Here is a 19,227-nt window from a genome sequence, read left to right as displayed (position 1 = left end):
TTGGAGGAAATTTAGCAAGATTTCCCATACAAGTTTTTGAGGAAATTTAGCAAGATGTAAAACCTCATGGAAAAAATACTTGTGTCTTATCTCTCCTCAAATTCCTGTGTTTTTCCTGTGGTCCAATCAAATGGTCATTTATATGTTTTTCTGTGTTTTGCAATCCTTTGTCAGAATCCTATGTTTTTTCTATTTCTCTATTTTTCATTCTAGTGATTCAAAGGGGCCTAACAACAGAACGTACAGAAGCCATGTATAGTGATTTTTCTGCTGCAAATTTACCAAGATTAGCCACTCGTAATTAATTAAGGAAATGCCAATCATGATCATGACATCGACTGATGAATATATGCATGAAATTAAGCATATATGCATGCAGGTGGCCAATCCCTTTGGCTGCCTCCCTTGTAGCTAGCTAGTCTTCTTCGTCACTCTAGATCTAATGTTGTATCCCCACCGGACAAGTGAAGAACATGGATAAATATATATAGACAATTGTAGCCAATTATTAACGACATCATCATTACCATCATGGCTTGAGCAGAGTCATCGTCTGATTAATAAATGTTAGCTCACTCCATATGCATTGGAGGTGTGATTGTTTGGCTGGAAAAAAAACCAAACAACATATTTATAAAGAAAAATAATTTATAAATAAAACTTTTATGTACGTGTTTCTGATGATTTAAAAGTAAAAGATGAAAAATAAACTATATAGGATAAAAAAATCCTTAAATCAACTCCTAATTTAATGTTAAAAATTTAATTTTAACTTATAAATATAAACATAAGGAAAAAGACGAGAGCAATCGATTCCATCTCGATCTTGATCATATTCTCAAATACTGTCGTCTTCAGTTCAGAGCTGGACCCTGAATGGGGATCGATCCATGGATCAGAAATTCACATCCCCTGCAGCTCTTGCAGACGACGACTATGGTTCACCAATGTAAAATATGCAATTAATGTTGATTAATTACATTGTCTTCGATCGTTCAAGACGACATGAAAAGAGAAGGATCGATATGATGCAGAGAGTGGCATATCTACATATATGCATGGCTTTGGGAGGGCACGCTTGCATTGCACATAAAGTGCTGGACACCATCGATGGCAATCAGTTTCTTGAATTCTCCTCTCGATCACCTCTCCTCTCAGCACATTGCCTCTGCAAAACATTGTCTTCCAGATGCTCTGCATTTCTTCAGGAGCAAGACAAGCAAGCATGCACTATAATTTCTACTCCCTTCATTATAAATTATTAAGATGGTATGAGATTGACGTACTAATTTAATTTTTTTAAGTTTAATCAAATTTACAGAAAAAATATATAGCATCATCTAATATAATATTCTCTTATAGTATTACACATGGAGATCATAAGTACAACTGTCTATGCAATATGTTGCAGATGGCAACACATCATAGACCACCTACGGTAAGTGTTTTACGTATGGTCGCCTTAACTTAACCGCCTATTGAATGTGTTATTTATATAGGCTGTTGGTTTGGAAGACAGTACTAGAGATTATTGCTTAAAACAACAACCTATATAAATGAGTGTATTTTCATAGAACTTGATACAACCGCATGTGGAAACACCTTTTCACAAGCAGTTCGTGCAATTAACTGCCCATGTCTTCATAATTTTTCATCTTCTTGTGACTCATTATCTTTCTATGTCACTTCAGTAATTGCGCACTGCTTCCAAAGTTGAGACGCTAGGCAGCCACCTCCCCAACTTTAAATATTGTGCCTTGTGCTCTCCACCTCCCATTTACTCGCCTCTCCATCCAACCATTTCTCTTTTCTTGTCCACTCTCACCGGCTATGGAGTATATGATAATTAACTATCATTGAAGGGTGCAACACCATATATCTTTTGACCAGCACTCCTCTATCCCCTGGTATTGTTGGGAATGTTCAGGACTCAAATAACAAGCGGTTCTTCAATGGACCACTACCATTGAGGGACTATGATAATGAGGATGAGAATGATCACGTACAAGATGCACGAGGACAAGTAATACAAGAATAACACGGTAGTTAGGAGTACCAACTTGGTATTAGATGCAATTATGTTACCTTCATCAAACTTAAAAAAATTAACTTATGACAAACGCCTTATAATATACAACAGTCTTATAATATAGAATATAGGGGATATCAATATAATACTTAAAGTGTTACAACTAGGTATGTTAAACAAAATTTATAAGAATTTGATCTAGTATTTGTCTCACGATCGTTAGGATCGATGTACGCACACTCATAACTGATTAGACAATATGAATATATGAGTTCTGTGGTAACAGTGCTATATATGCCTTGAAATGTGGACAAAGCGAAGCTTTTTCTGCAGTTTCTCACCAACTGCTTTTCTCTTTTCGTTTTCATCTTGATGAGTTTGTTAGACATTCCTTTCTTTCTTCTCTGTCCTGCACAGGATCAATTAAAAGACTCCCATCACTGGCACGCCTTTTGTGCTTTACTTGCATTGCCTTCATTATTGGAGCATCAAGCATAATTAATATAATCATGGAAGACATACCTCCTTTGTCACCGGCTCACCTCAGGTTCAGGAACTTGTCCTTCACAAAACACATGCTATTTCCGTCTCGTAACATTACTCTCTTGCTAATTCAAATTTGAAAGAGCAAGATATATAGTAATATTATGGAACGAAGGTAGTAGTAGCAAGCTAGATCTTTCACCTTCTTTACATGTTAGCTAGTCATAGGCTTTTGACAAATTGCATGTGTATGAAATACCATGTCATCAGATGGGCCTCTACTATATACGTTAATGACATGAATAAATAAATAAATATATATATATATATATATTCAATAATAGACTTCTCATAAATTTATACATGTATATGAGATATCGTGTCATTATCTTTGTTAATTCATTTTTGTCCATAATGGAAATCAATCCAGATTAATGAGTATAGAAATGGACGTAATCGTGATTAATTAATTGCATGTGCTGCGTGTTGGAGGACAGTGTGCAGTCCTCTGTACTATAGCAGCGGTTTGACATGAGATCGAAGTAATGGCGTGCTTGCAGTTGCAGTTGAGGCGTCGACGTCGATCGTCGCGGCGATGTAATTGATTATGATCCTCTTAATTCTTAACTTCCACTGTTCTTGCCACGGAAACGGGCAGATTCAATTCATTTATATATGGCTTAATATACTGATATATGTGTGATCATTATGTACGTTTCAGGATGGATGAATGGTTATAAAAGCTATGGGAGTACATTGATTATTTACTGACTCACTATAATTTCAGAGCTGTATAGCTAAGAGGTACGTACTGAAGTTTATCCATGGTGTCTAAGAAAAATAGCTGGTGTGTACTTGGACATCTTTTTCATGCAGCTCGCTATCCCAATTAATTAAGTTGACTTTTATCATTTGAAGTTCCTGTTGTAAATTTATCAGATAGTAGTCCTTCCATTCCACGAGATTGAATAATAGTCTGGCCGCTTTAACGCTAATAAATCTAAACACATATATAAAACATATACATTGATCATTAGATAATCTAGATAACATTAAAAAATCTTAAAATATAAAACAAAGTGAGTATTACATATTGGTATAATGTCGATCGATATACATGGTATGTTTATATATATATAGGGATAAATCTATATCGTTGGATCTAGATCTCCACGAAAAAAGAGAAAGGTTAGGGACAAGAAGAAGAGAAAAAAAAAAGTTGAGGGACCGGAGGAAGAAGAAGGCAAGGAGTCTCCCTCCCCACTCGTCTCGATCTATCACACAATATATATATACTTTTTGTTGAAAGAGAGAAAAAATATGTTTAAAGATGTTTCTATACCTTAGACATAAAGGGAGTAGCTATACCTGGTAGTAGAATAGAAATTTCATATATATATATATATATATATATATATATATATATATATGAGAAGCTCTTATCCAATGATTTATATAAACGGGTCGATCGATCTAACAATAATAAATATATAGATTATTACTCAGAGATCGATAATCTGGATTTTATCTAAGGATCGATTACTCTATTGTTGCATGTGTACGCACGTACGGATACGTAAGTTCTACTTGATTGTATGCGTTTTATGATTGATATGAGTTAAAGAGAGTTGATTTCAGGAATGGATTGGAAGGCTAGCTTGTACTACATGTGAAGAAGTTGGTGAAAAGGCATGCAATGCAGGAAGCAATGTGTGTGTGTGTTTGGTTGGTGTTGGCAGGTGCGTGCTGTGCAGTGTGTATATATCGCAGTGGATCACAGCAAACAGATATCACATGAGATCGATGGATGCTGGTTTTGATGGCGATTCCAAGCTAATAATGCAGTGCTGCTAGCTAGCTAGCTCTTACAGTGCGCACACACACACGAGATACGTACCAACGGTGCATGGCCACATTGCCGGCCTGCGTTCTCTCACAGGAGCTATGTCGTCTTTCTTAATTACTCGACAAGTTGATGGATTATATATGTAACTTGTGTTGGTGGAAAATATTGAAAAATGTTTTGCGTTCTGCCGATAACTGCTTTTATATATAAAAACGAACCATGGGCTTGTTGAAAAAGCTTCAAACCACTGCAACTTTTTCGAAAACCTCTAGCTCTTAAAATCATCCAAATTCTCTCTCTTTTTAATAATGAAATTCATTCTTCCGGTCTTTTACTTTAGGTACAACCAATTTTTACAGAATTTACAAGAGAAATAAATACGAATTACAATTTACAGCTTGAATAAAAATAAAAAAAACTACTGGTTTAGAGACCTTCATCAGAGTATACGAACATTCAAAACAAGGTTTTCACTGGAGAATCCATCTCCTGGCATGGTGATGGAAGAGGCATCATGACATTGCCTATATGAAGGTGTGTGGTGTCCTCTATCATTACCGATTTGGTCTTCATATGCTCATGACTATAATAAATGAGTTAGACAAGCGATAACTAGCGAACATGCATGCCAGTTGACAACTAGCACAACCAACTTGCTAGGGTTGGATCTAGAGACCTTAAGCCGCCAATCGCACCCTTGAGTAACTGCAACTAGTCTATCATCGACAAAGGAGTCCAACATTACTGCATCTCTACACGACTATCTCCCCATCGTGTAGCCCTATCTCCTACGTTGGCTCGACAACTCGCCTCGTCATCACGATTTTGTGCCCAACATCTACATTCCGCGCGTGGCCACATTAACCACAAAAGCCCATTGTTGCTGCATCCGTCAGACCATCTCCACCACACCGCCTGCCCAACCCACATCAACATCGCGCCATCGTCCATGTGCCACCTTGCTGTTGTGTCAAGATTTAGGTGTTGTAGCTCTCTGCCGCTGCCACACGCTATCCTTCATCCATCCCCACACCTCACCGCAGCCAATACTGTCGTGGGAAACTAGATCCCGCATCCATCTTCCTTAAGGATCTCCTGATCGGCGCTTCCCTCTAGCGGGGCAAGGAGGGCACCTCTTTTTCTATTCTTGTTGGAGCGATTCACTAAGCACTGAGCGCATCACCACTATCTAAATTAATCCAAAGTATGTCCCACTCCATAGTCTGACATAGAAGCCGGAAAATAACTAGAAACCAGAACTGAGAAATCAACCTTTCCTAGATTCTCATTAGCTACCTTCTCAGATCCTTAAGCTCCCTAAATAGATCCATAATATTTAGAAACCGCTTGATTACTCAACCAAGATCAAAATAATAGTGGGGGGAATCAAAACTCCTTGAAACTAGCTAGATTGCTGCCTATCACCCATCTTAATTTTTCTTCAAAACTGAAATTAATCTACATTTACAAGTTGATGAGCAGTAAGTAGCTCGATCAGTACTACTAGCTAGGCTACTTGCAACGTACAATATGGCGGTGGAACCTCCAAAAACACCGTACCCTCTCTCTCTCTCTCTAGATTTAACAAGTTGATGGTATATATACGTACGTAGGCGTAGCTGCAGGTAGGTGTATAGTATACGTAGCAATGGATCGATGAGCAGATCATAGCACAATAAAGAGGGGTCTCGTACCAGTTTAATTTGGGTTCTTCTCATTTCTCTTCCTTTTTCTTTCTCTCTTCTCTTCTCGATCTTCTTTTCTGTTTCTATAGCTAACGAGTTCTTGTGCCCCACTGATCGATCGATCCAGAGATTCGAGCATTGCTTGATTTATTTGTGTTTGATGGAGAGTGATGATGAAGAGTCTCCGGCTACTTCTTCTTCCATGGATAGTTGCAGTGGCGGCGAACAACAACGGTCTGATCCGCCGCAGTATTCCACGGCGTCCTCCGGCTGCTGTCGTCGGCCGGCTGCGACGACGAGGCAGCGAGGCGTCGTCAGCACGGAGCTTCACCTCGGCCTCACCTACGGCAACCCTTCCAGTTCTACTTCTACCCCGAGGCAAGGCTTCGTCGATCTCTCGATTTGGTATTGGTGTTCATCGCTTTTTGACAAAAAAATTGCACTTGCTACTCGTCAGATCGATCTTCTTGTTCAGTTCGTCTGGCAAAATTCGATCTTTTTTATTAGCCCAGTGCTAGCCGATCAGTTCTCAATCCGATACGGACTCATCTCGCCGGGAAAAATTAATCATCTGATTTGTATCAGGAGTTCGCTCACGACGGCGACGGCGGCGGGTGATCACCATGGCCGGCGGCGGCGGTCGCTGTTCGTGAAGGTGTACATGGAGGGCGTCCCCGTCGGCAGGAAGCTGGATCTGATGCTGCTGGACGGCTACGCCGGCCTCGCCGCCCAGCTCGCCGCCATGTTCACAGCATCCACCATCACCTGTACGTGCTAGCTAGCTAGTCCAGGCAGCATTAATTGTTCATCGATTTACTGAAATCGCTGGTGTTAATTCGATTTGCTGTTCATTTGATCGATCATGCAAGATCCACATGCCATGGATCTCCATCAACAATTCGCCGTCGGCGGGAGGACGAAGGAGGATCATCATGTCCTGACGTATGAAGACCAGGAGGGAGACTGGATGATGGCCGGAGACGTTCCCTGGGAGTATGGCAAGCTCACCAAATTTTCAATCCCCATTGTTTTGCAAAACGGCTTATAAAAAAATTAAAGTTTAAAATTTTAATTTTGGTGTTGATTTGGAGGGTTTTTTTTATCGAAGGTTACTATATCATTTGTGTTTATATTACTGAGGATGGGTATTTAAAAATTTTTAACCATAAGTTATTTTTTAATTACTAATAAGTTGTTTTACTTATAATAAGTATAAGCCAGAGAACGAGGATGTTAACCTGATAATCTGAGATGCATAGTTTCAGATCATTCTTGTTTATTGTCAAATTAATTACATCCTTGAACTAATTGTGGTTTCTCTTTAATCCTTTTTGTGGGCAGGTTGTTCCTGGCAAGTGTAAAGAGATTGAGAATTGCAAGAGCAGACAGCAAGTATCAATGATTATTATACGTTCAGGATTGTCAATTAATTCTTTGTGGTGTTCATGGATTTATTCTTTCTTCTTTTTTTTTTTAGTTTGCTCATTTTGGTGGAGCAAAATTGAGATGATTGTTTTCGGCAGGTGAAAAAAAATAGCGAAATTGAGCATAGCAGAGTATACCAAATATATGTACCCATTAATTATAGTAGAGAAATATACAAAAATACTAAGCATTTTCAAGATTTAAATCTCATACCAAAATATAAATATTTTTAACACTATTGAAGATATTTATCTCCACCGACCGTCTCATTACATGATTCCCATCCATTTCCAGGATATTAATTTGTTCTTCTCAACCTTAACTCCTGCTAAACAATCCAAACAACCTAAAAATACTTACAACCTAAAAATACTTACATTTTAGAAACAGAGGTAGTTCTTATTAAATGTAGAATAATTTATTTTATACACCTGCAGTTTTATTGTATGGAAGATAACTTTTTTTTTTTTCCTCCAGTTGCGTGTTTTCCACTCACGGTGAATGCCTCCATCAAGGAAGTCGCTAGAATCTCAAACATGCACACCTTGTGCAAAAGTAGCTAGAATTTTCATTGTATTTGAGTTTTCGAATGAAAATTGAAATGCATGTAGAGTTCGAGGGCCAGAAATGGGTTTGCTACTTCCTTAGAAAGAACTAGCAAGTATTAAATTTTTCTAAGTGGACACTAAATCCAATTAGTACTAAATGCAGAACTATTCGTGCAATAACTATAAAAAGAATACCAGGTATATAAGGCTCTATCGTGAGCCTTCAGCTTAAAAACATAAGCTAAAAATTTAAATTTTAAAACTAATTTTGTGTTACAGCAGCCTGATGTAGACAAGAGATTTCAAGAAACATACTCAAGTCACCTAGCAAGAGTATGTTACCATTACTAACTCAGATTTTTCATCTGAGAGAAAAATCTCCTCACAACACGTCCCCAGCAAAAAATATAACCATGAAAAACTAGAGTGATCACTGGAGCTCATGACAGTTCAGATATCACTCTCTCGCACTTCTCCTCCAGGATCCTTACGGCCTCTGTGAAAAGCGTCTCTGGCGGTAGAGCTCCAGTAGACTCGATCGTAACTAGCCAGGGGAAAACAATTGCCAAGATTACAGTGAGTTGAGCAGGATTAACTAGGCTGATACAGCTACAAATTCTGTAAACGGTGTAGTATGATGACAGATGATTTAGGTTGTTTGTCCACTACTTACAGATGAAGTGGTCTCTGACGCGCCGTAGGTGTACATGTTCCCCAGAAGGTCCCGTAACACATTGCCTACAAAGGGTGCATGCTCTTGGCTTAGCAACAAATGCTCTCTTTTCCCCTGCATATACAAAGAGAAGGGTCTTATGGACAGGTAGAAATCATAGCTTGAGTTATGACCTGGAAAGGTTGAGCCATAGGAATGTACACCAGTGATGGTTCAATTATTGACTTTATTTGCCTAGTGCTTTTGATCTTTTCGCCCTTAGTTCCTTCTAGTTTTATCGGAGTTTCATTCAAAAAAAAAAAGATCTGAGCACCTATAATTATCTAGATTTTCATCGGCAGATGTTTGTTTCCTTGGTTTATGGTTTGAACTCTGAATCAATTTAAACTCAAACAACTATCTTTCATATTCACTTCTACTAATTGGAAATGACCAAGGAAGGCCTAAGCCAACAAACCATCATCTTGCTTAAGAACATTGTCCGGAATCGGGGTCTACAAGGTGTTCACTATGTAAGAGCTTGTCACATATTGATTTTATCATATGCTCCCAACATGTATAACTTGAAACAATTTGAGCGTCCATCATACACATTAAAGCAACTATGAAGATGGAAAAGTTAGTAAAAATAAATGCCAATATGAAGTGGCAAGCGTCAAATGGTAAAGACTGGGAAGACATCACAAGGTTTATTATTGTGAAAATCTTCGCATCCTCTCCCAATCTTCCTATGAACACCTTTATTATATTCAGATTCATTAGCATCCATATGAATCTAGGTGGGCCAACACATCTTATAATGTGAAATGGAGATAATATAAAAGCAAGAGAAGCACACCCATTCAGCTAAGATTAGTAACCACTCACTTACTGTCCCAAGAGGCCAAGATTAGTAAAATAGGTACACCAACAATTAATGGAAAATGAAGTTACCATTTCCCAGGTCTTCAATGTCAAAAACATTGACTGGGCACTTTTTCACTAGCTCCTCTGCATCATCGCCTTTGAATTCTTCAGAAAGAACAACCTACATGACAATACAACACTAAGCCATGAAGACAAAAGCTATGCAGTAACTCCTGATTTTTCATATTAGAGTTTCAAGAGAAAGAACTTTACCTCAGGGAGCATTCTGTACCAGGCTGTAGCAACCGGAGACCACTTAGCATGAACTTTCCCTATTCCCTTAACAGCATGTACCTCGAGTTCAATAGCCTAAAATAGAACCGACGGTATTAGAAAGAACAATCGTTTGCAGAGAATCACCCCATGAAAAGTAAGAGGAACAATTTCACCATAGCAAGTTTCCATGAGAAAATATCTTAACAAAAGTTTCTACTAGCATGCACATGAACTCCGGCTTGATGAGAAAAAGAAAAAAGATTAATCATAGAAGTAATGGTAAAGCTACATATTGCAGTACTCCATGAATTGACTGGATTGAAGAAAAAAGATTAATCACTGAAGCACCTTAATCCAATATATATTAAGTCTAAAGTGACAAGAGATATAGCTATGAGGTACTCCTATCATAATAGTAGCACAGAGAAATAACCACAATAACAAAGTTACCTGGCCTGGCCCAAGCCTCGCAATAGTTATGTCCTTTAATTTCACACCAAGAGGCTTTTCTAAGATATCCTTCTGGCTTTGACTGAAGGAAGTGTACGTCTTTTTTTTGTCCCTAGATTGAGCAGGAGATGCCAAAGGTAGTTGACTACCTTCTGGCAACCACTCTAAATCACCAGACTTCACTGTGCAGTAAAAAACTATGTGAATGCTTCATACAGTAGAAAATATAAACCAACCTTCTAGGAAATACAGCAGGCATGTGCCGCTGATGATTATATACAAGTACAGCAAGAGAAAATAATTAATATATCATCAACATACATTTTTAGGCTTCAGCAAAGTAATTTCTTAGATGATTGATTAAGCATAAGAGGCGACAAGATAGACTATCAATGCTTTCTAAGCTGAGCAATGATAACAGAATGGGCATGAATTAGATGAAGTACCAATAACTAAGGATCCACTATTTGATTATGTGATATGTGTATGAACGATGAGTCGTACAGAGTATCAGCAAAGGAACTCCTTTTGTACACAATAATGTATGTGTTACACATACTTTTCTGCGGCGAGGATTTCTCCCTCACGATTTTCTTTCTAAATAATTCTGACCATGGAAAGTCTGAAGAATGTAGCATCAAAGTAGTTTGAAACAATTTAGTTGCAATTTTTATTAAGCAAAACTTTGGATGAAAAATAAGGTTGGTAGCTATACCAAGATCATTTATACTGCATATCAGATGATTAAGGACGATTTAAGAAACAGAATCCAGTTGTCTTGATCGGTAAGTTTCACAGCATATTGTGTGATGTTTCAAGTGGTTACCACATTACAAAATTAGATAGTCCATTTATAAGATATAGTTCTTTGAAGGTTACTAGCGGGATAAAATAAGGTTACTAAAAATTAATATATCTGATTGCAGCTCACACGTGCAGGGGTCTCCCATAAACTTGTAAACATGATGGTACTAGCTTATTCAGTAAAGATAGGCAAAATATGACATTTAATCTTGAAAAGCAATGAACAAAAATGGCTCAGAAAAATAAGCTGGAACAGAATATTTAGAAATAAACCATTCAGAAATAAACCACTTCTGCATGACTATGACACACAGGAGGGGCAAAAATCCACATGGAAAATTTAGTAAGATGATTGAAAACTGTAAAAGAGTCTTGGTTGCAGGTTAGTAAGATATACCTGTAAGCCGTGGGGAACCCTTTTTACATGAAACATGGAGTTTGTACACAATAGTGTTTCTTTCATTTGGGGCATCATTTTCTACAAAATGCAACAGAAGAATAAGAAAACGGTTATTCGTGTATAACAAAAACTTATGAATAGCAAATTAGAACAATTTAAGTTACTGACCTGAAATATATTCAAAAAGCCTTGGATCTGCATCAAGTGGAATAAGGCCAAGTCTATGTGCAAGAACTTCATCTGCTATAACTGAGCTGTTGTCAGCAATAAGGACTTTCTCAATTGCCATTGTAGGAACCTGAAAATTTAAAATAATGAAGTACATATATTGAAATGAAACCCCAAATACATGGCACATTTGATAACAGATAGCAGCTTCCAAGATTGTCATGATGACAATATGTGCATACCTCTGCTATGAGTATTCTTCGAAAAGCATTAGCTACCGACGCATCAATACCAATCATATCAAATTCCACATCATCTTCCGTAAGTCGTTTTATCTCGACTTTGAAGTCTTTGCAAAATTTATCCACTGACACGCTGTTATCAATTCCCATAGCAGAAAAAGCACCACCATATTGAAAACCTTCAGTCTTTAAACATATACACAACAGATTAGGCATATTGTACACACACTAAAACTGTAATAAAAAACAGCTATTTAAGAGCCTATTTGTTAAGGAGGAATTTAAACCCATAAGACTAGAAAATGTGAAGTAATATAAATGTACGGCCACATCAATCCATAGGAATTTTTACAAGAGGTTTGAGTAGATGGAAATTTTCCTAGAATTTTTTTCTTTCACTTTCCTGTACTTCATTCTACAAAGCGAATAACTTTCATATGAATTAATCCTTAAGGAATTCGAGTGCTTTGTTTTTCCTCCCAACCAAATAGACCCTTAAAACAGAACGATACAAAAAAACATAAACTTTAACTAGACTAGCAAAAGAGATTCAACGGAGCATGTTAAATCCTTCATCATCAGAAGAAGAAAAACAGCAAAACAAAACTGAAAAATGGAAATCGCTTCTTCCCAATATATATTCTGAGAACCAACCCATTAGATAGATGCAGTACTATTAAAGAGTAATGCTTTACCAGAAAAAACACAAACTATCAGAATATAAGAACGCACGATTTCTTCAAACGATAGAATAAATCAAGCAAGCAAGCAATTGTAACATCAGAAACATGCACACAGGCAGGCGTACAAACAATCACAAAAAAAAAAAAAAAAACTAAGCGGAAGCAGCAAGCGAAGAGAAACGGATTACGTTGACGGGGCCGTCGAACTTGCAGACGACGCGCGTGCGCTGGAGCTCGAGGTGCTCCGGAAGCTTCTTCTGCCTCCGCTCCTGCTCCTTGGGCTCGCTGCCCGTGCCCTTGCTCGACTTCGTCCCCTTCTTCGGCATCCTCTCCCTTTCCCCCCCTTCCTGCTCTCTCTCCCCTTCCACTCAAGAGCTCGAGGACACGCGCACGCGTCACCAAACAAGGAGAAGAAGGAGGAGGAGGAGGGGGAGGAAATCAGCCGGCGATGCGTCGACGGCGAGGAGGTGGCGCGGGCACGAGCTAGGGCAACGCGCGCGGCGGCGGGGGCGGCCGACGAATTGGCGCCCTGATGATGGAGGTCAATTTGGGCTTTTGCTGGGCCTTATACGAGGCACTTTGGGCCTTTTATGGGCCTTCTCGCTCTAGTAAACCTCTTCTCGAAAAAAAAAAAAGAAAGAAATCGGAGCAGCAACGTCGCCGGCGAAAGCGACCGGCGGCGAGGGAGATGAAGACGGTGAGCCTCGGCGCCGCCAGGCCCACGGCGGTGAAGTTCCGGATGTACGCCGTCGTACCCCACCCCCCTCCACTCCCCCAATCCCTCTCTCGAGATACGGAGGAGGATGTTTGCGTGCGTCTTCTCACCTTGCGCCGCCGCCGCGGCCGCCGTGCTGCTGCTTGCAGGCCGACGAGAGACAACCTGGTGCCGATACGCGTCGACGTCGAGGTGGACGGGCAGCGCTACAGGGACGCCTTCACCTGGAACCCGCGCGGTGAGTATCGCCTCCTCCTTCCTCCTCTCGCGTTGCTTGCTTTGCCGTGCTCTCTCTCACTCTCGTCTCGTCCTACTCCGACGACCCAAAATCTCTCTCCCTTCCTCCGCTGCGCCGCCTCGCAGACCCCGACTCGGAGATCATCAGCTTCGCCAAGAGGACGGCCAAGGACCTCAAGCTGCCCGCCAGCTTCGTCCCCCAGATGCTCCACTCCATCCAGGTACCGCCCCAATTCGGATCCCCATCCTTCTTCTTTCTACGGTATATCTCGCAATCTTTGAAGCTTTACTACTCCATCCATTCCATATTATAAGACATTCAAAACCTAATTCATTCGTGTATCATATTATAAGACATTCAAAACCTAATTCATTCGTGTATCAATGTATATGTTTTGTATATGTGTCTAGATTTATGAGCACACATACAAATCTAGATAGGGCCAGAAAATCTTATAATATAGAACAAAGTAATTATTTACTAGGACTCCTTTTTTGTGTGTTTCTAATAGGGGCAATTGGCCGAGTTCCGGTCCTATGAGGGAGAGGAGATGCAGATCAGGGAGAAGATTGTGCCCCTGAAGGTTTTGTTTGCTTTCTTTTGCTAACTGCAGATTGTGTTTGTACATTTTTTTTTGTTTCACTGTATGAATGTAGTGGTGATGAATTTAATTTGCAGATTGACCTCAGGATAAACAATACTGTGGTTAGAGATCAGTTTTTGTGGGTAAGTGCAAATATGTAGATTTCAGGATTCTCATGTAGAGGTGGATTTGCTTCCTTTATCAAATATTCAAATTGTTCGAGTGTGTTATTTGCTTGCCTTGACATCAATTCTTGTGGGTACATGTGCATTTGTAGATTTGAGGGTTCTCTACTGTTTTCTTCATCGAGTTGATTGGATGTGCTGTTTACTCAGTTTTATGTCTTCACATCCATTTTTGAATTCCAGGATATAGGCAACCTGGACAGTGATCCTGAGGAATTTGCAAGGACACTATGCGAAGATTTGAACATTACAGATCCTGAAGTTGGGGTATGCCTTGAAATCTGAAATTCCTGATGAGCTTAATACATTCCCATTTCTTTTCTGAAGTAGTTTACCGTTTAAAGCATCATGTCAAGAAGTAATTTATTCCTTCAAAAGAATCATCTCTGGGAAGGTTGGTTCCTTGTCATATGGTCCCTGTTTCTTTACCTGTTATAAAAATTGAAGGTGTTTCCGCTAAAACTTTGGTATGTCATATGACTTCTAATCAGAGTGTGCACACACACGCCACAATTTTATATCTCTACCCCTATTCTCTACTTCTCTACTATTTTGTTATTAAAACCAATAGTGTTTCTGCCCGAATTTTCTCCGTCACCAACGTTTCCGATTCTGTTCGGGCCTGTGAGCGTGACACAAAGATAAATGGCTTTCCTATTGTTGTTTCTACTAGATGGGTCCACGTAACATAATGCTCGGTAAGTTTTGATGAAGATCCAGCCAGCCCATTAACAACACAACCATTACTTTCTCTATGTCGTCCCGCTAGTCAATGAAATTGCAGAAATTTCATGCCGGAGCTAGGATTTGAATACATATTGGCCTACCCAGTGCATGGACAAACCTTTCTGTGCTCTTCCGGTCCAAGTCATATTTTCAATTTTGGTGCCTACATTGATTAGTTATAGCTAAACAGCGATAGTAGTGTCCTGCTACCGTTATGTCATTGCACCACTAAAATAGCACAGGGAACATGTTAGAGCTAGTGGATAAAGAAGGAAAAAAGTCCATTTTACTCCCCTGGACTATTTCTTAGAGCACTTACCCCTCTAAACTATTTTTTGGCTCATTTTTACGCTCCGAACTATTGAAAACGGTTCACTTTACTCTCTAACGCTACTTCTATTTTTTTATTCTCTCTATATTAATTCTCGCCGATATTTTAGGATTTTTCAAACTGTTTACGTAGGTTGGAAGCACCTTAGATTGATTTAAACCAATATTTTAAAGTTCATGCAAATAGTCATGAAAAAAATTGAAAATATTTTTAAACTTTGATAATGGTGTCATCTATGGCTCTAAAAAAGTTCAGCTTAAAATACGACTTGTATTAACAATAGCAACAAAGAGAAATGTTATGAAGTAGTGAAGTGAACTATTTTCAATAGTTTAGGGGTAAAATGAGCCAAAAATAGTTTAAGGGGTTAAGTGGTCCTGTCAATTAGTTTGGGGAGTAAAATAAGATTTTTTTTTCTTAAAGAAGTACCACTATTTTGAATATGCACACGTGAAGAATTGTTTTTCTTAAAGGGTGGAATATAAAAATTAAACCATAATCATCAAATTAAATATATTTATCGTAATTTTAGTTTTCCTGTTGCAACACACGGGCAATTTTTCTAGTACATGCTAAAGAAACCTAATCTGTAATTGAGTTTGAATGAGAGAACTGTCACATTTTGTTGAGCATGTGTGTGTGTGAGACCAGCTCCCCAGCTCCCCTGTTGGCCTATCCTCTTCCATTTTGAATCACTGGGGTTATGTTGTTGTCCTCTTAGTGATATTTTTCTGCAATATACATGCCATCTTGCCTGTGTCTTTATGCTACTCGGTCCAATTTTACCATTCTATTTTTGTAAGTATTGGGTAAAAATGTCTACTATCAACTTCATCAACTACCATTATATTCCATTGAATTTTAAAGTTCTGTTGAATTCACTATTATTCGCATTTTTTTCAGCGCTGACATAATTTTGAATAATTTGATGTGATTCTTTGCATAGTTTCTTACTGGTGCTGTTTTTCCTGTAAACACCTAATTTGTATTATTTTCTGCAACATTTTTGCACTGACAAAGTGTTGATGATTGACGTGCAGCCTGCAATAGCTGTCTCCATCCGCGAGCAGCTTTATGAGGTTAGCTATGCTTGCCCTTGTTATTTGAGTTTGCTAAAAACTGGTTTTAATTGCTTTACACGTACATGGTTACCCTTTTATTTGGTAAGATAGCTGTTTGACACAAACAAGAAAAATATCGCTTGTCTTTGCAGATTGCTAGTCAGAGTGTTTCTGCTATGAGGGAAGCTAAAGTTTCAAAGAAGGGAAGGCGAGCACCAGAGTTTGCTTCAAATAGGTTTGTGCAAGTAGTGTTATTTAAGTTTTAGGGCAACTTTACAAAAAATGAATATTCAAGGTACATCCTATGTCTTTTGGTATATATATCATATTGCTGTGACCATGTTTCTGCAGTAAAGCCATGAACAATTCGCTGGACCTATTCAAGTATTTTGGCAGCAAAGGAAGTGTTGTTCGGTAAGCTCTTATGCTAAAAAACCTTGATATGTTGTTAATTAACGGTGGTTTCTATGTTTGTCTGTGTAAGAGATCTGGTCGATCATTCCCCGTTCGTAAGCGAGAAAGCAGAGAATTTTTGCAGCTTAAAATATTTCAATTTTTTATGATTACTACATTTAGTCTTGAACTTGAGTTGATCTTATAATTCCTCTGTAACAGGAAAAGGAAGGAATGGTACCTGTACGAGCCAGTTGTAGAGGCCATAGCTAACGAGGAAGTTGGAGGAAATGATGCAACAGAGGAGATTAACTCGAGGTGAGAAATGATCATATGATCAGAGGACTCCATTTACTGTTCTAGATGCGAGTCCAAGTCTGCAACTGAAAAACAACTGTGCCTAGGAATGCATGACTTGAAAGCTGTAAGCACTACTACTACTACTGCATCCGATGATCCTGACACGTTGAAGAGGAAGAAGAGGCTAGGAGAGAAGGATGAGAGCCTTCATTCCTTCATCCACTGTAACTCCAATGCTGTCTGTAAAGCTTTCAGCTGGTTGTGATGTGAGCTGTGACTGGAGGAAGCCACTGTTTATGCAGGGAGAGGGAGGATTAGGTAGGTTTATTTTCTAGGTTTGCTCTGTAGGTGTGCAATTTGTTCTGCTCATCAAAAGAGAAATGGATTGTGACCTGGTTGTATGAAGCTTGCTCTTCACTTTGGATGCTAGTAGTCTTGACTCTTGACCATGAATTGGGCTTGTGATGTTGTTTGGAAGGTTTGCTTTGTGGGCCGTCAGTCAGTGTTTAGGCCTACTAATTAAGCCATTGGGCTTTAGCTGCCTCTCATTGATTCATTATGGGATTATTAATTGTTGAATACTCCTTTCGTCAACGTGAAAAAAAAAACCTGTCAATCAATTCGGATCAGTATGTGTTGTATGAAACGTGAAAAAAAACTGTCAATCAATTCGAAACGTGGCTATCGAATTGGTTGGAAGATTGTGCCGGTGATGACAGGGCATATGAGAAGAGAAGCTTCCTTGCCACTAGTATCGTGGCAGAAGCAGAAGCAGATCGTCGTGTGGCGGCGACGTGTTTGACGATGACACCACGTACGCTGCATATCCAGATGCCTCGTTTGGTCCTCAGGATGAAACAAACTTTGACCCACTGACTGAGGCGTTAATTAAATAGCTTTGGCAATTAGGGTGTTTATTTTTTGGAACTTATTTTTAAGTCTCTAGTCACATTAGATGGTTGAACACTAATTTAAAGTATTAAATATAGACTAATAAAAAAACTAATTTTATAAATAAGAGCTAATTTGCAAGACGAATTTTTTAAGCCTAATTAATCTATAATTAGCAAATGTTTACACATAGGCTAATCATGGATTAATTAGGTTCATTAGATTCGTCTCGCGAATTAGTACAAGATTACGGATGAATTTTATTTATAATTTATGTTTAATACTTCAAATTAATATCCAAACATCCGATGTGATATGAGACTAAAAAGTTTAGCCCCATCTAAATTCGGTCTTTTGTAAATGAAACATAAATGGTTCTATAATTATTTATATAATAATGAAAATAATAAATTTAACTATTACAGAGTTAAAGAACATATTCCTCCAGGAAAAAAATGTTCTTTTAGTTTGACTTATAAATCCAGCGTAGTATGATTTCAAGGGGGTAACGTATGGGCATACGTACAGATAAAAAATATTTTTGTAAATAAAACTTTTATATACATATTCTTAACGATCTAAAGCTAATGTTGTGAAAAAAAACCTCAAATCAAGTTGAAATTCTAATTTTGGCTTATAACCATAAAGTCAGTCTGTTTATGCTTTAAATAAAAAATATATTCCTCTAGGAAAAAGAAAAGTATGTTCCTTTAAGATCGAGGAGAATCAGCCCATTGCTTAGCTGGGGTCTCCAGCTAGCTGTGATGATATGAACGCGCAAGTGCTAAGAAAAAGACAGATATTGCCAATAATTTTCCACCCACCCATAAATCGATAGTTTCATCCTTTATATATAGAGAATAAAATAACGACGACGATGTTTGCGATGAAACGGTGTCTCAACGGCAGCTGGAGCTATGTACGTAGCGTAGCACACAAAACCAAAAAATGGATGCAATTAAGTGTGAGCGTGTTATTAGCGAAAACGTATTGTCCTGTGTATCCATAGTACTACTAGGTGCTTAGCAGCTAAGAAATTAACGAGAATTTAATTTAGGGGGAAAAAACAAAAATAGAAAGGTAGGAGGCGAGTAAGTAACGCGTCAGTACCGTGTGCATGATTCCGAAGCACATACGTTTGATTTGGCCGGTCGGTGAGTGAAATTAAGCAGTCAGTCACACGTGGCATCGTCATCCTTGCCATCTCCTCCTCCTCCTCCTCCAAGCTAGTATAAATAAGATCAAA

The 19,227-nt window shown here is 38.6% G+C and overlaps 3 protein-coding genes across 4 annotated transcripts; 2 read left to right on the top strand and 1 right to left on the bottom strand.

Moving 5' to 3' along the window:
* Window positions 1-6,002: 6,002 nt before the first annotated feature.
* Window positions 6,003-7,665, top strand: LOC102710784 (auxin-responsive protein IAA8-like). Of its 2 annotated transcripts, none has more exons than XM_006653961.3 (4): window positions 6,003-6,421; window positions 6,629-6,810; window positions 6,913-7,036; window positions 7,385-7,665. In XM_006653961.3, exons 1-4 carry the CDS (start codon window positions 6,204-6,206, stop codon window positions 7,443-7,445), a joined length of 585 nt encoding a protein of 194 aa, XP_006654024.2. In that variant the 5' UTR covers window positions 6,003-6,203; the 3' UTR covers window positions 7,446-7,665. The 2 variants fall into 2 exon arrangements, with proteins under 2 accessions (XP_006654024.2, XP_015693150.1); XM_015837664.2 differs by having other exon boundaries at window positions 6,913-7,041; window positions 7,385-7,468.
* A 519-nt stretch (window positions 7,666-8,184) lies between these two features.
* Window positions 8,185-12,997, bottom strand: LOC102710493 (DNA-directed RNA polymerases I and III subunit rpac1). The gene is made up of 9 exons (XM_006653960.3): window positions 12,747-12,997; window positions 11,876-12,061; window positions 11,634-11,763; window positions 11,463-11,543; window positions 10,262-10,443; window positions 9,809-9,904; window positions 9,623-9,716; window positions 8,690-8,803; window positions 8,185-8,560 (listed from the first exon to the last, which is right to left on the bottom strand). Exons 1-9 carry the CDS (start codon window positions 12,882-12,884, stop codon window positions 8,457-8,459), a joined length of 1,125 nt encoding a protein of 374 aa, XP_006654023.1. The 5' UTR covers window positions 12,885-12,997; the 3' UTR covers window positions 8,185-8,456.
* Window positions 12,998-13,162: 165 nt separating this feature from the next.
* On the top strand, window positions 13,163-17,646 carry LOC102707678 (chromatin structure-remodeling complex protein BSH). The gene is made up of 11 exons (XM_015837663.2): window positions 13,163-13,299; window positions 13,423-13,511; window positions 13,637-13,731; window positions 14,023-14,094; window positions 14,190-14,237; window positions 14,463-14,546; window positions 16,377-16,415; window positions 16,550-16,632; window positions 16,749-16,811; window positions 17,013-17,108; window positions 17,195-17,646. Exons 1-11 carry the CDS (start codon window positions 13,247-13,249, stop codon window positions 17,202-17,204), a joined length of 732 nt encoding a protein of 243 aa, XP_015693149.1. The 5' UTR covers window positions 13,163-13,246; the 3' UTR covers window positions 17,205-17,646.
* Window positions 17,647-19,227: the final 1,581 nt, after the last annotated feature.

Source organism: Oryza brachyantha, chromosome 5 (assembly GCF_000231095.2).
Source record: "Oryza brachyantha chromosome 5, ObraRS2, whole genome shotgun sequence".
NCBI lineage: Eukaryota > Viridiplantae > Streptophyta > Magnoliopsida > Poales > Poaceae > Oryza > Oryza brachyantha.
Note: the sequence above shows the minus strand (reverse complement) of the source record. Positions and strands in the feature narration are given on the sequence as shown.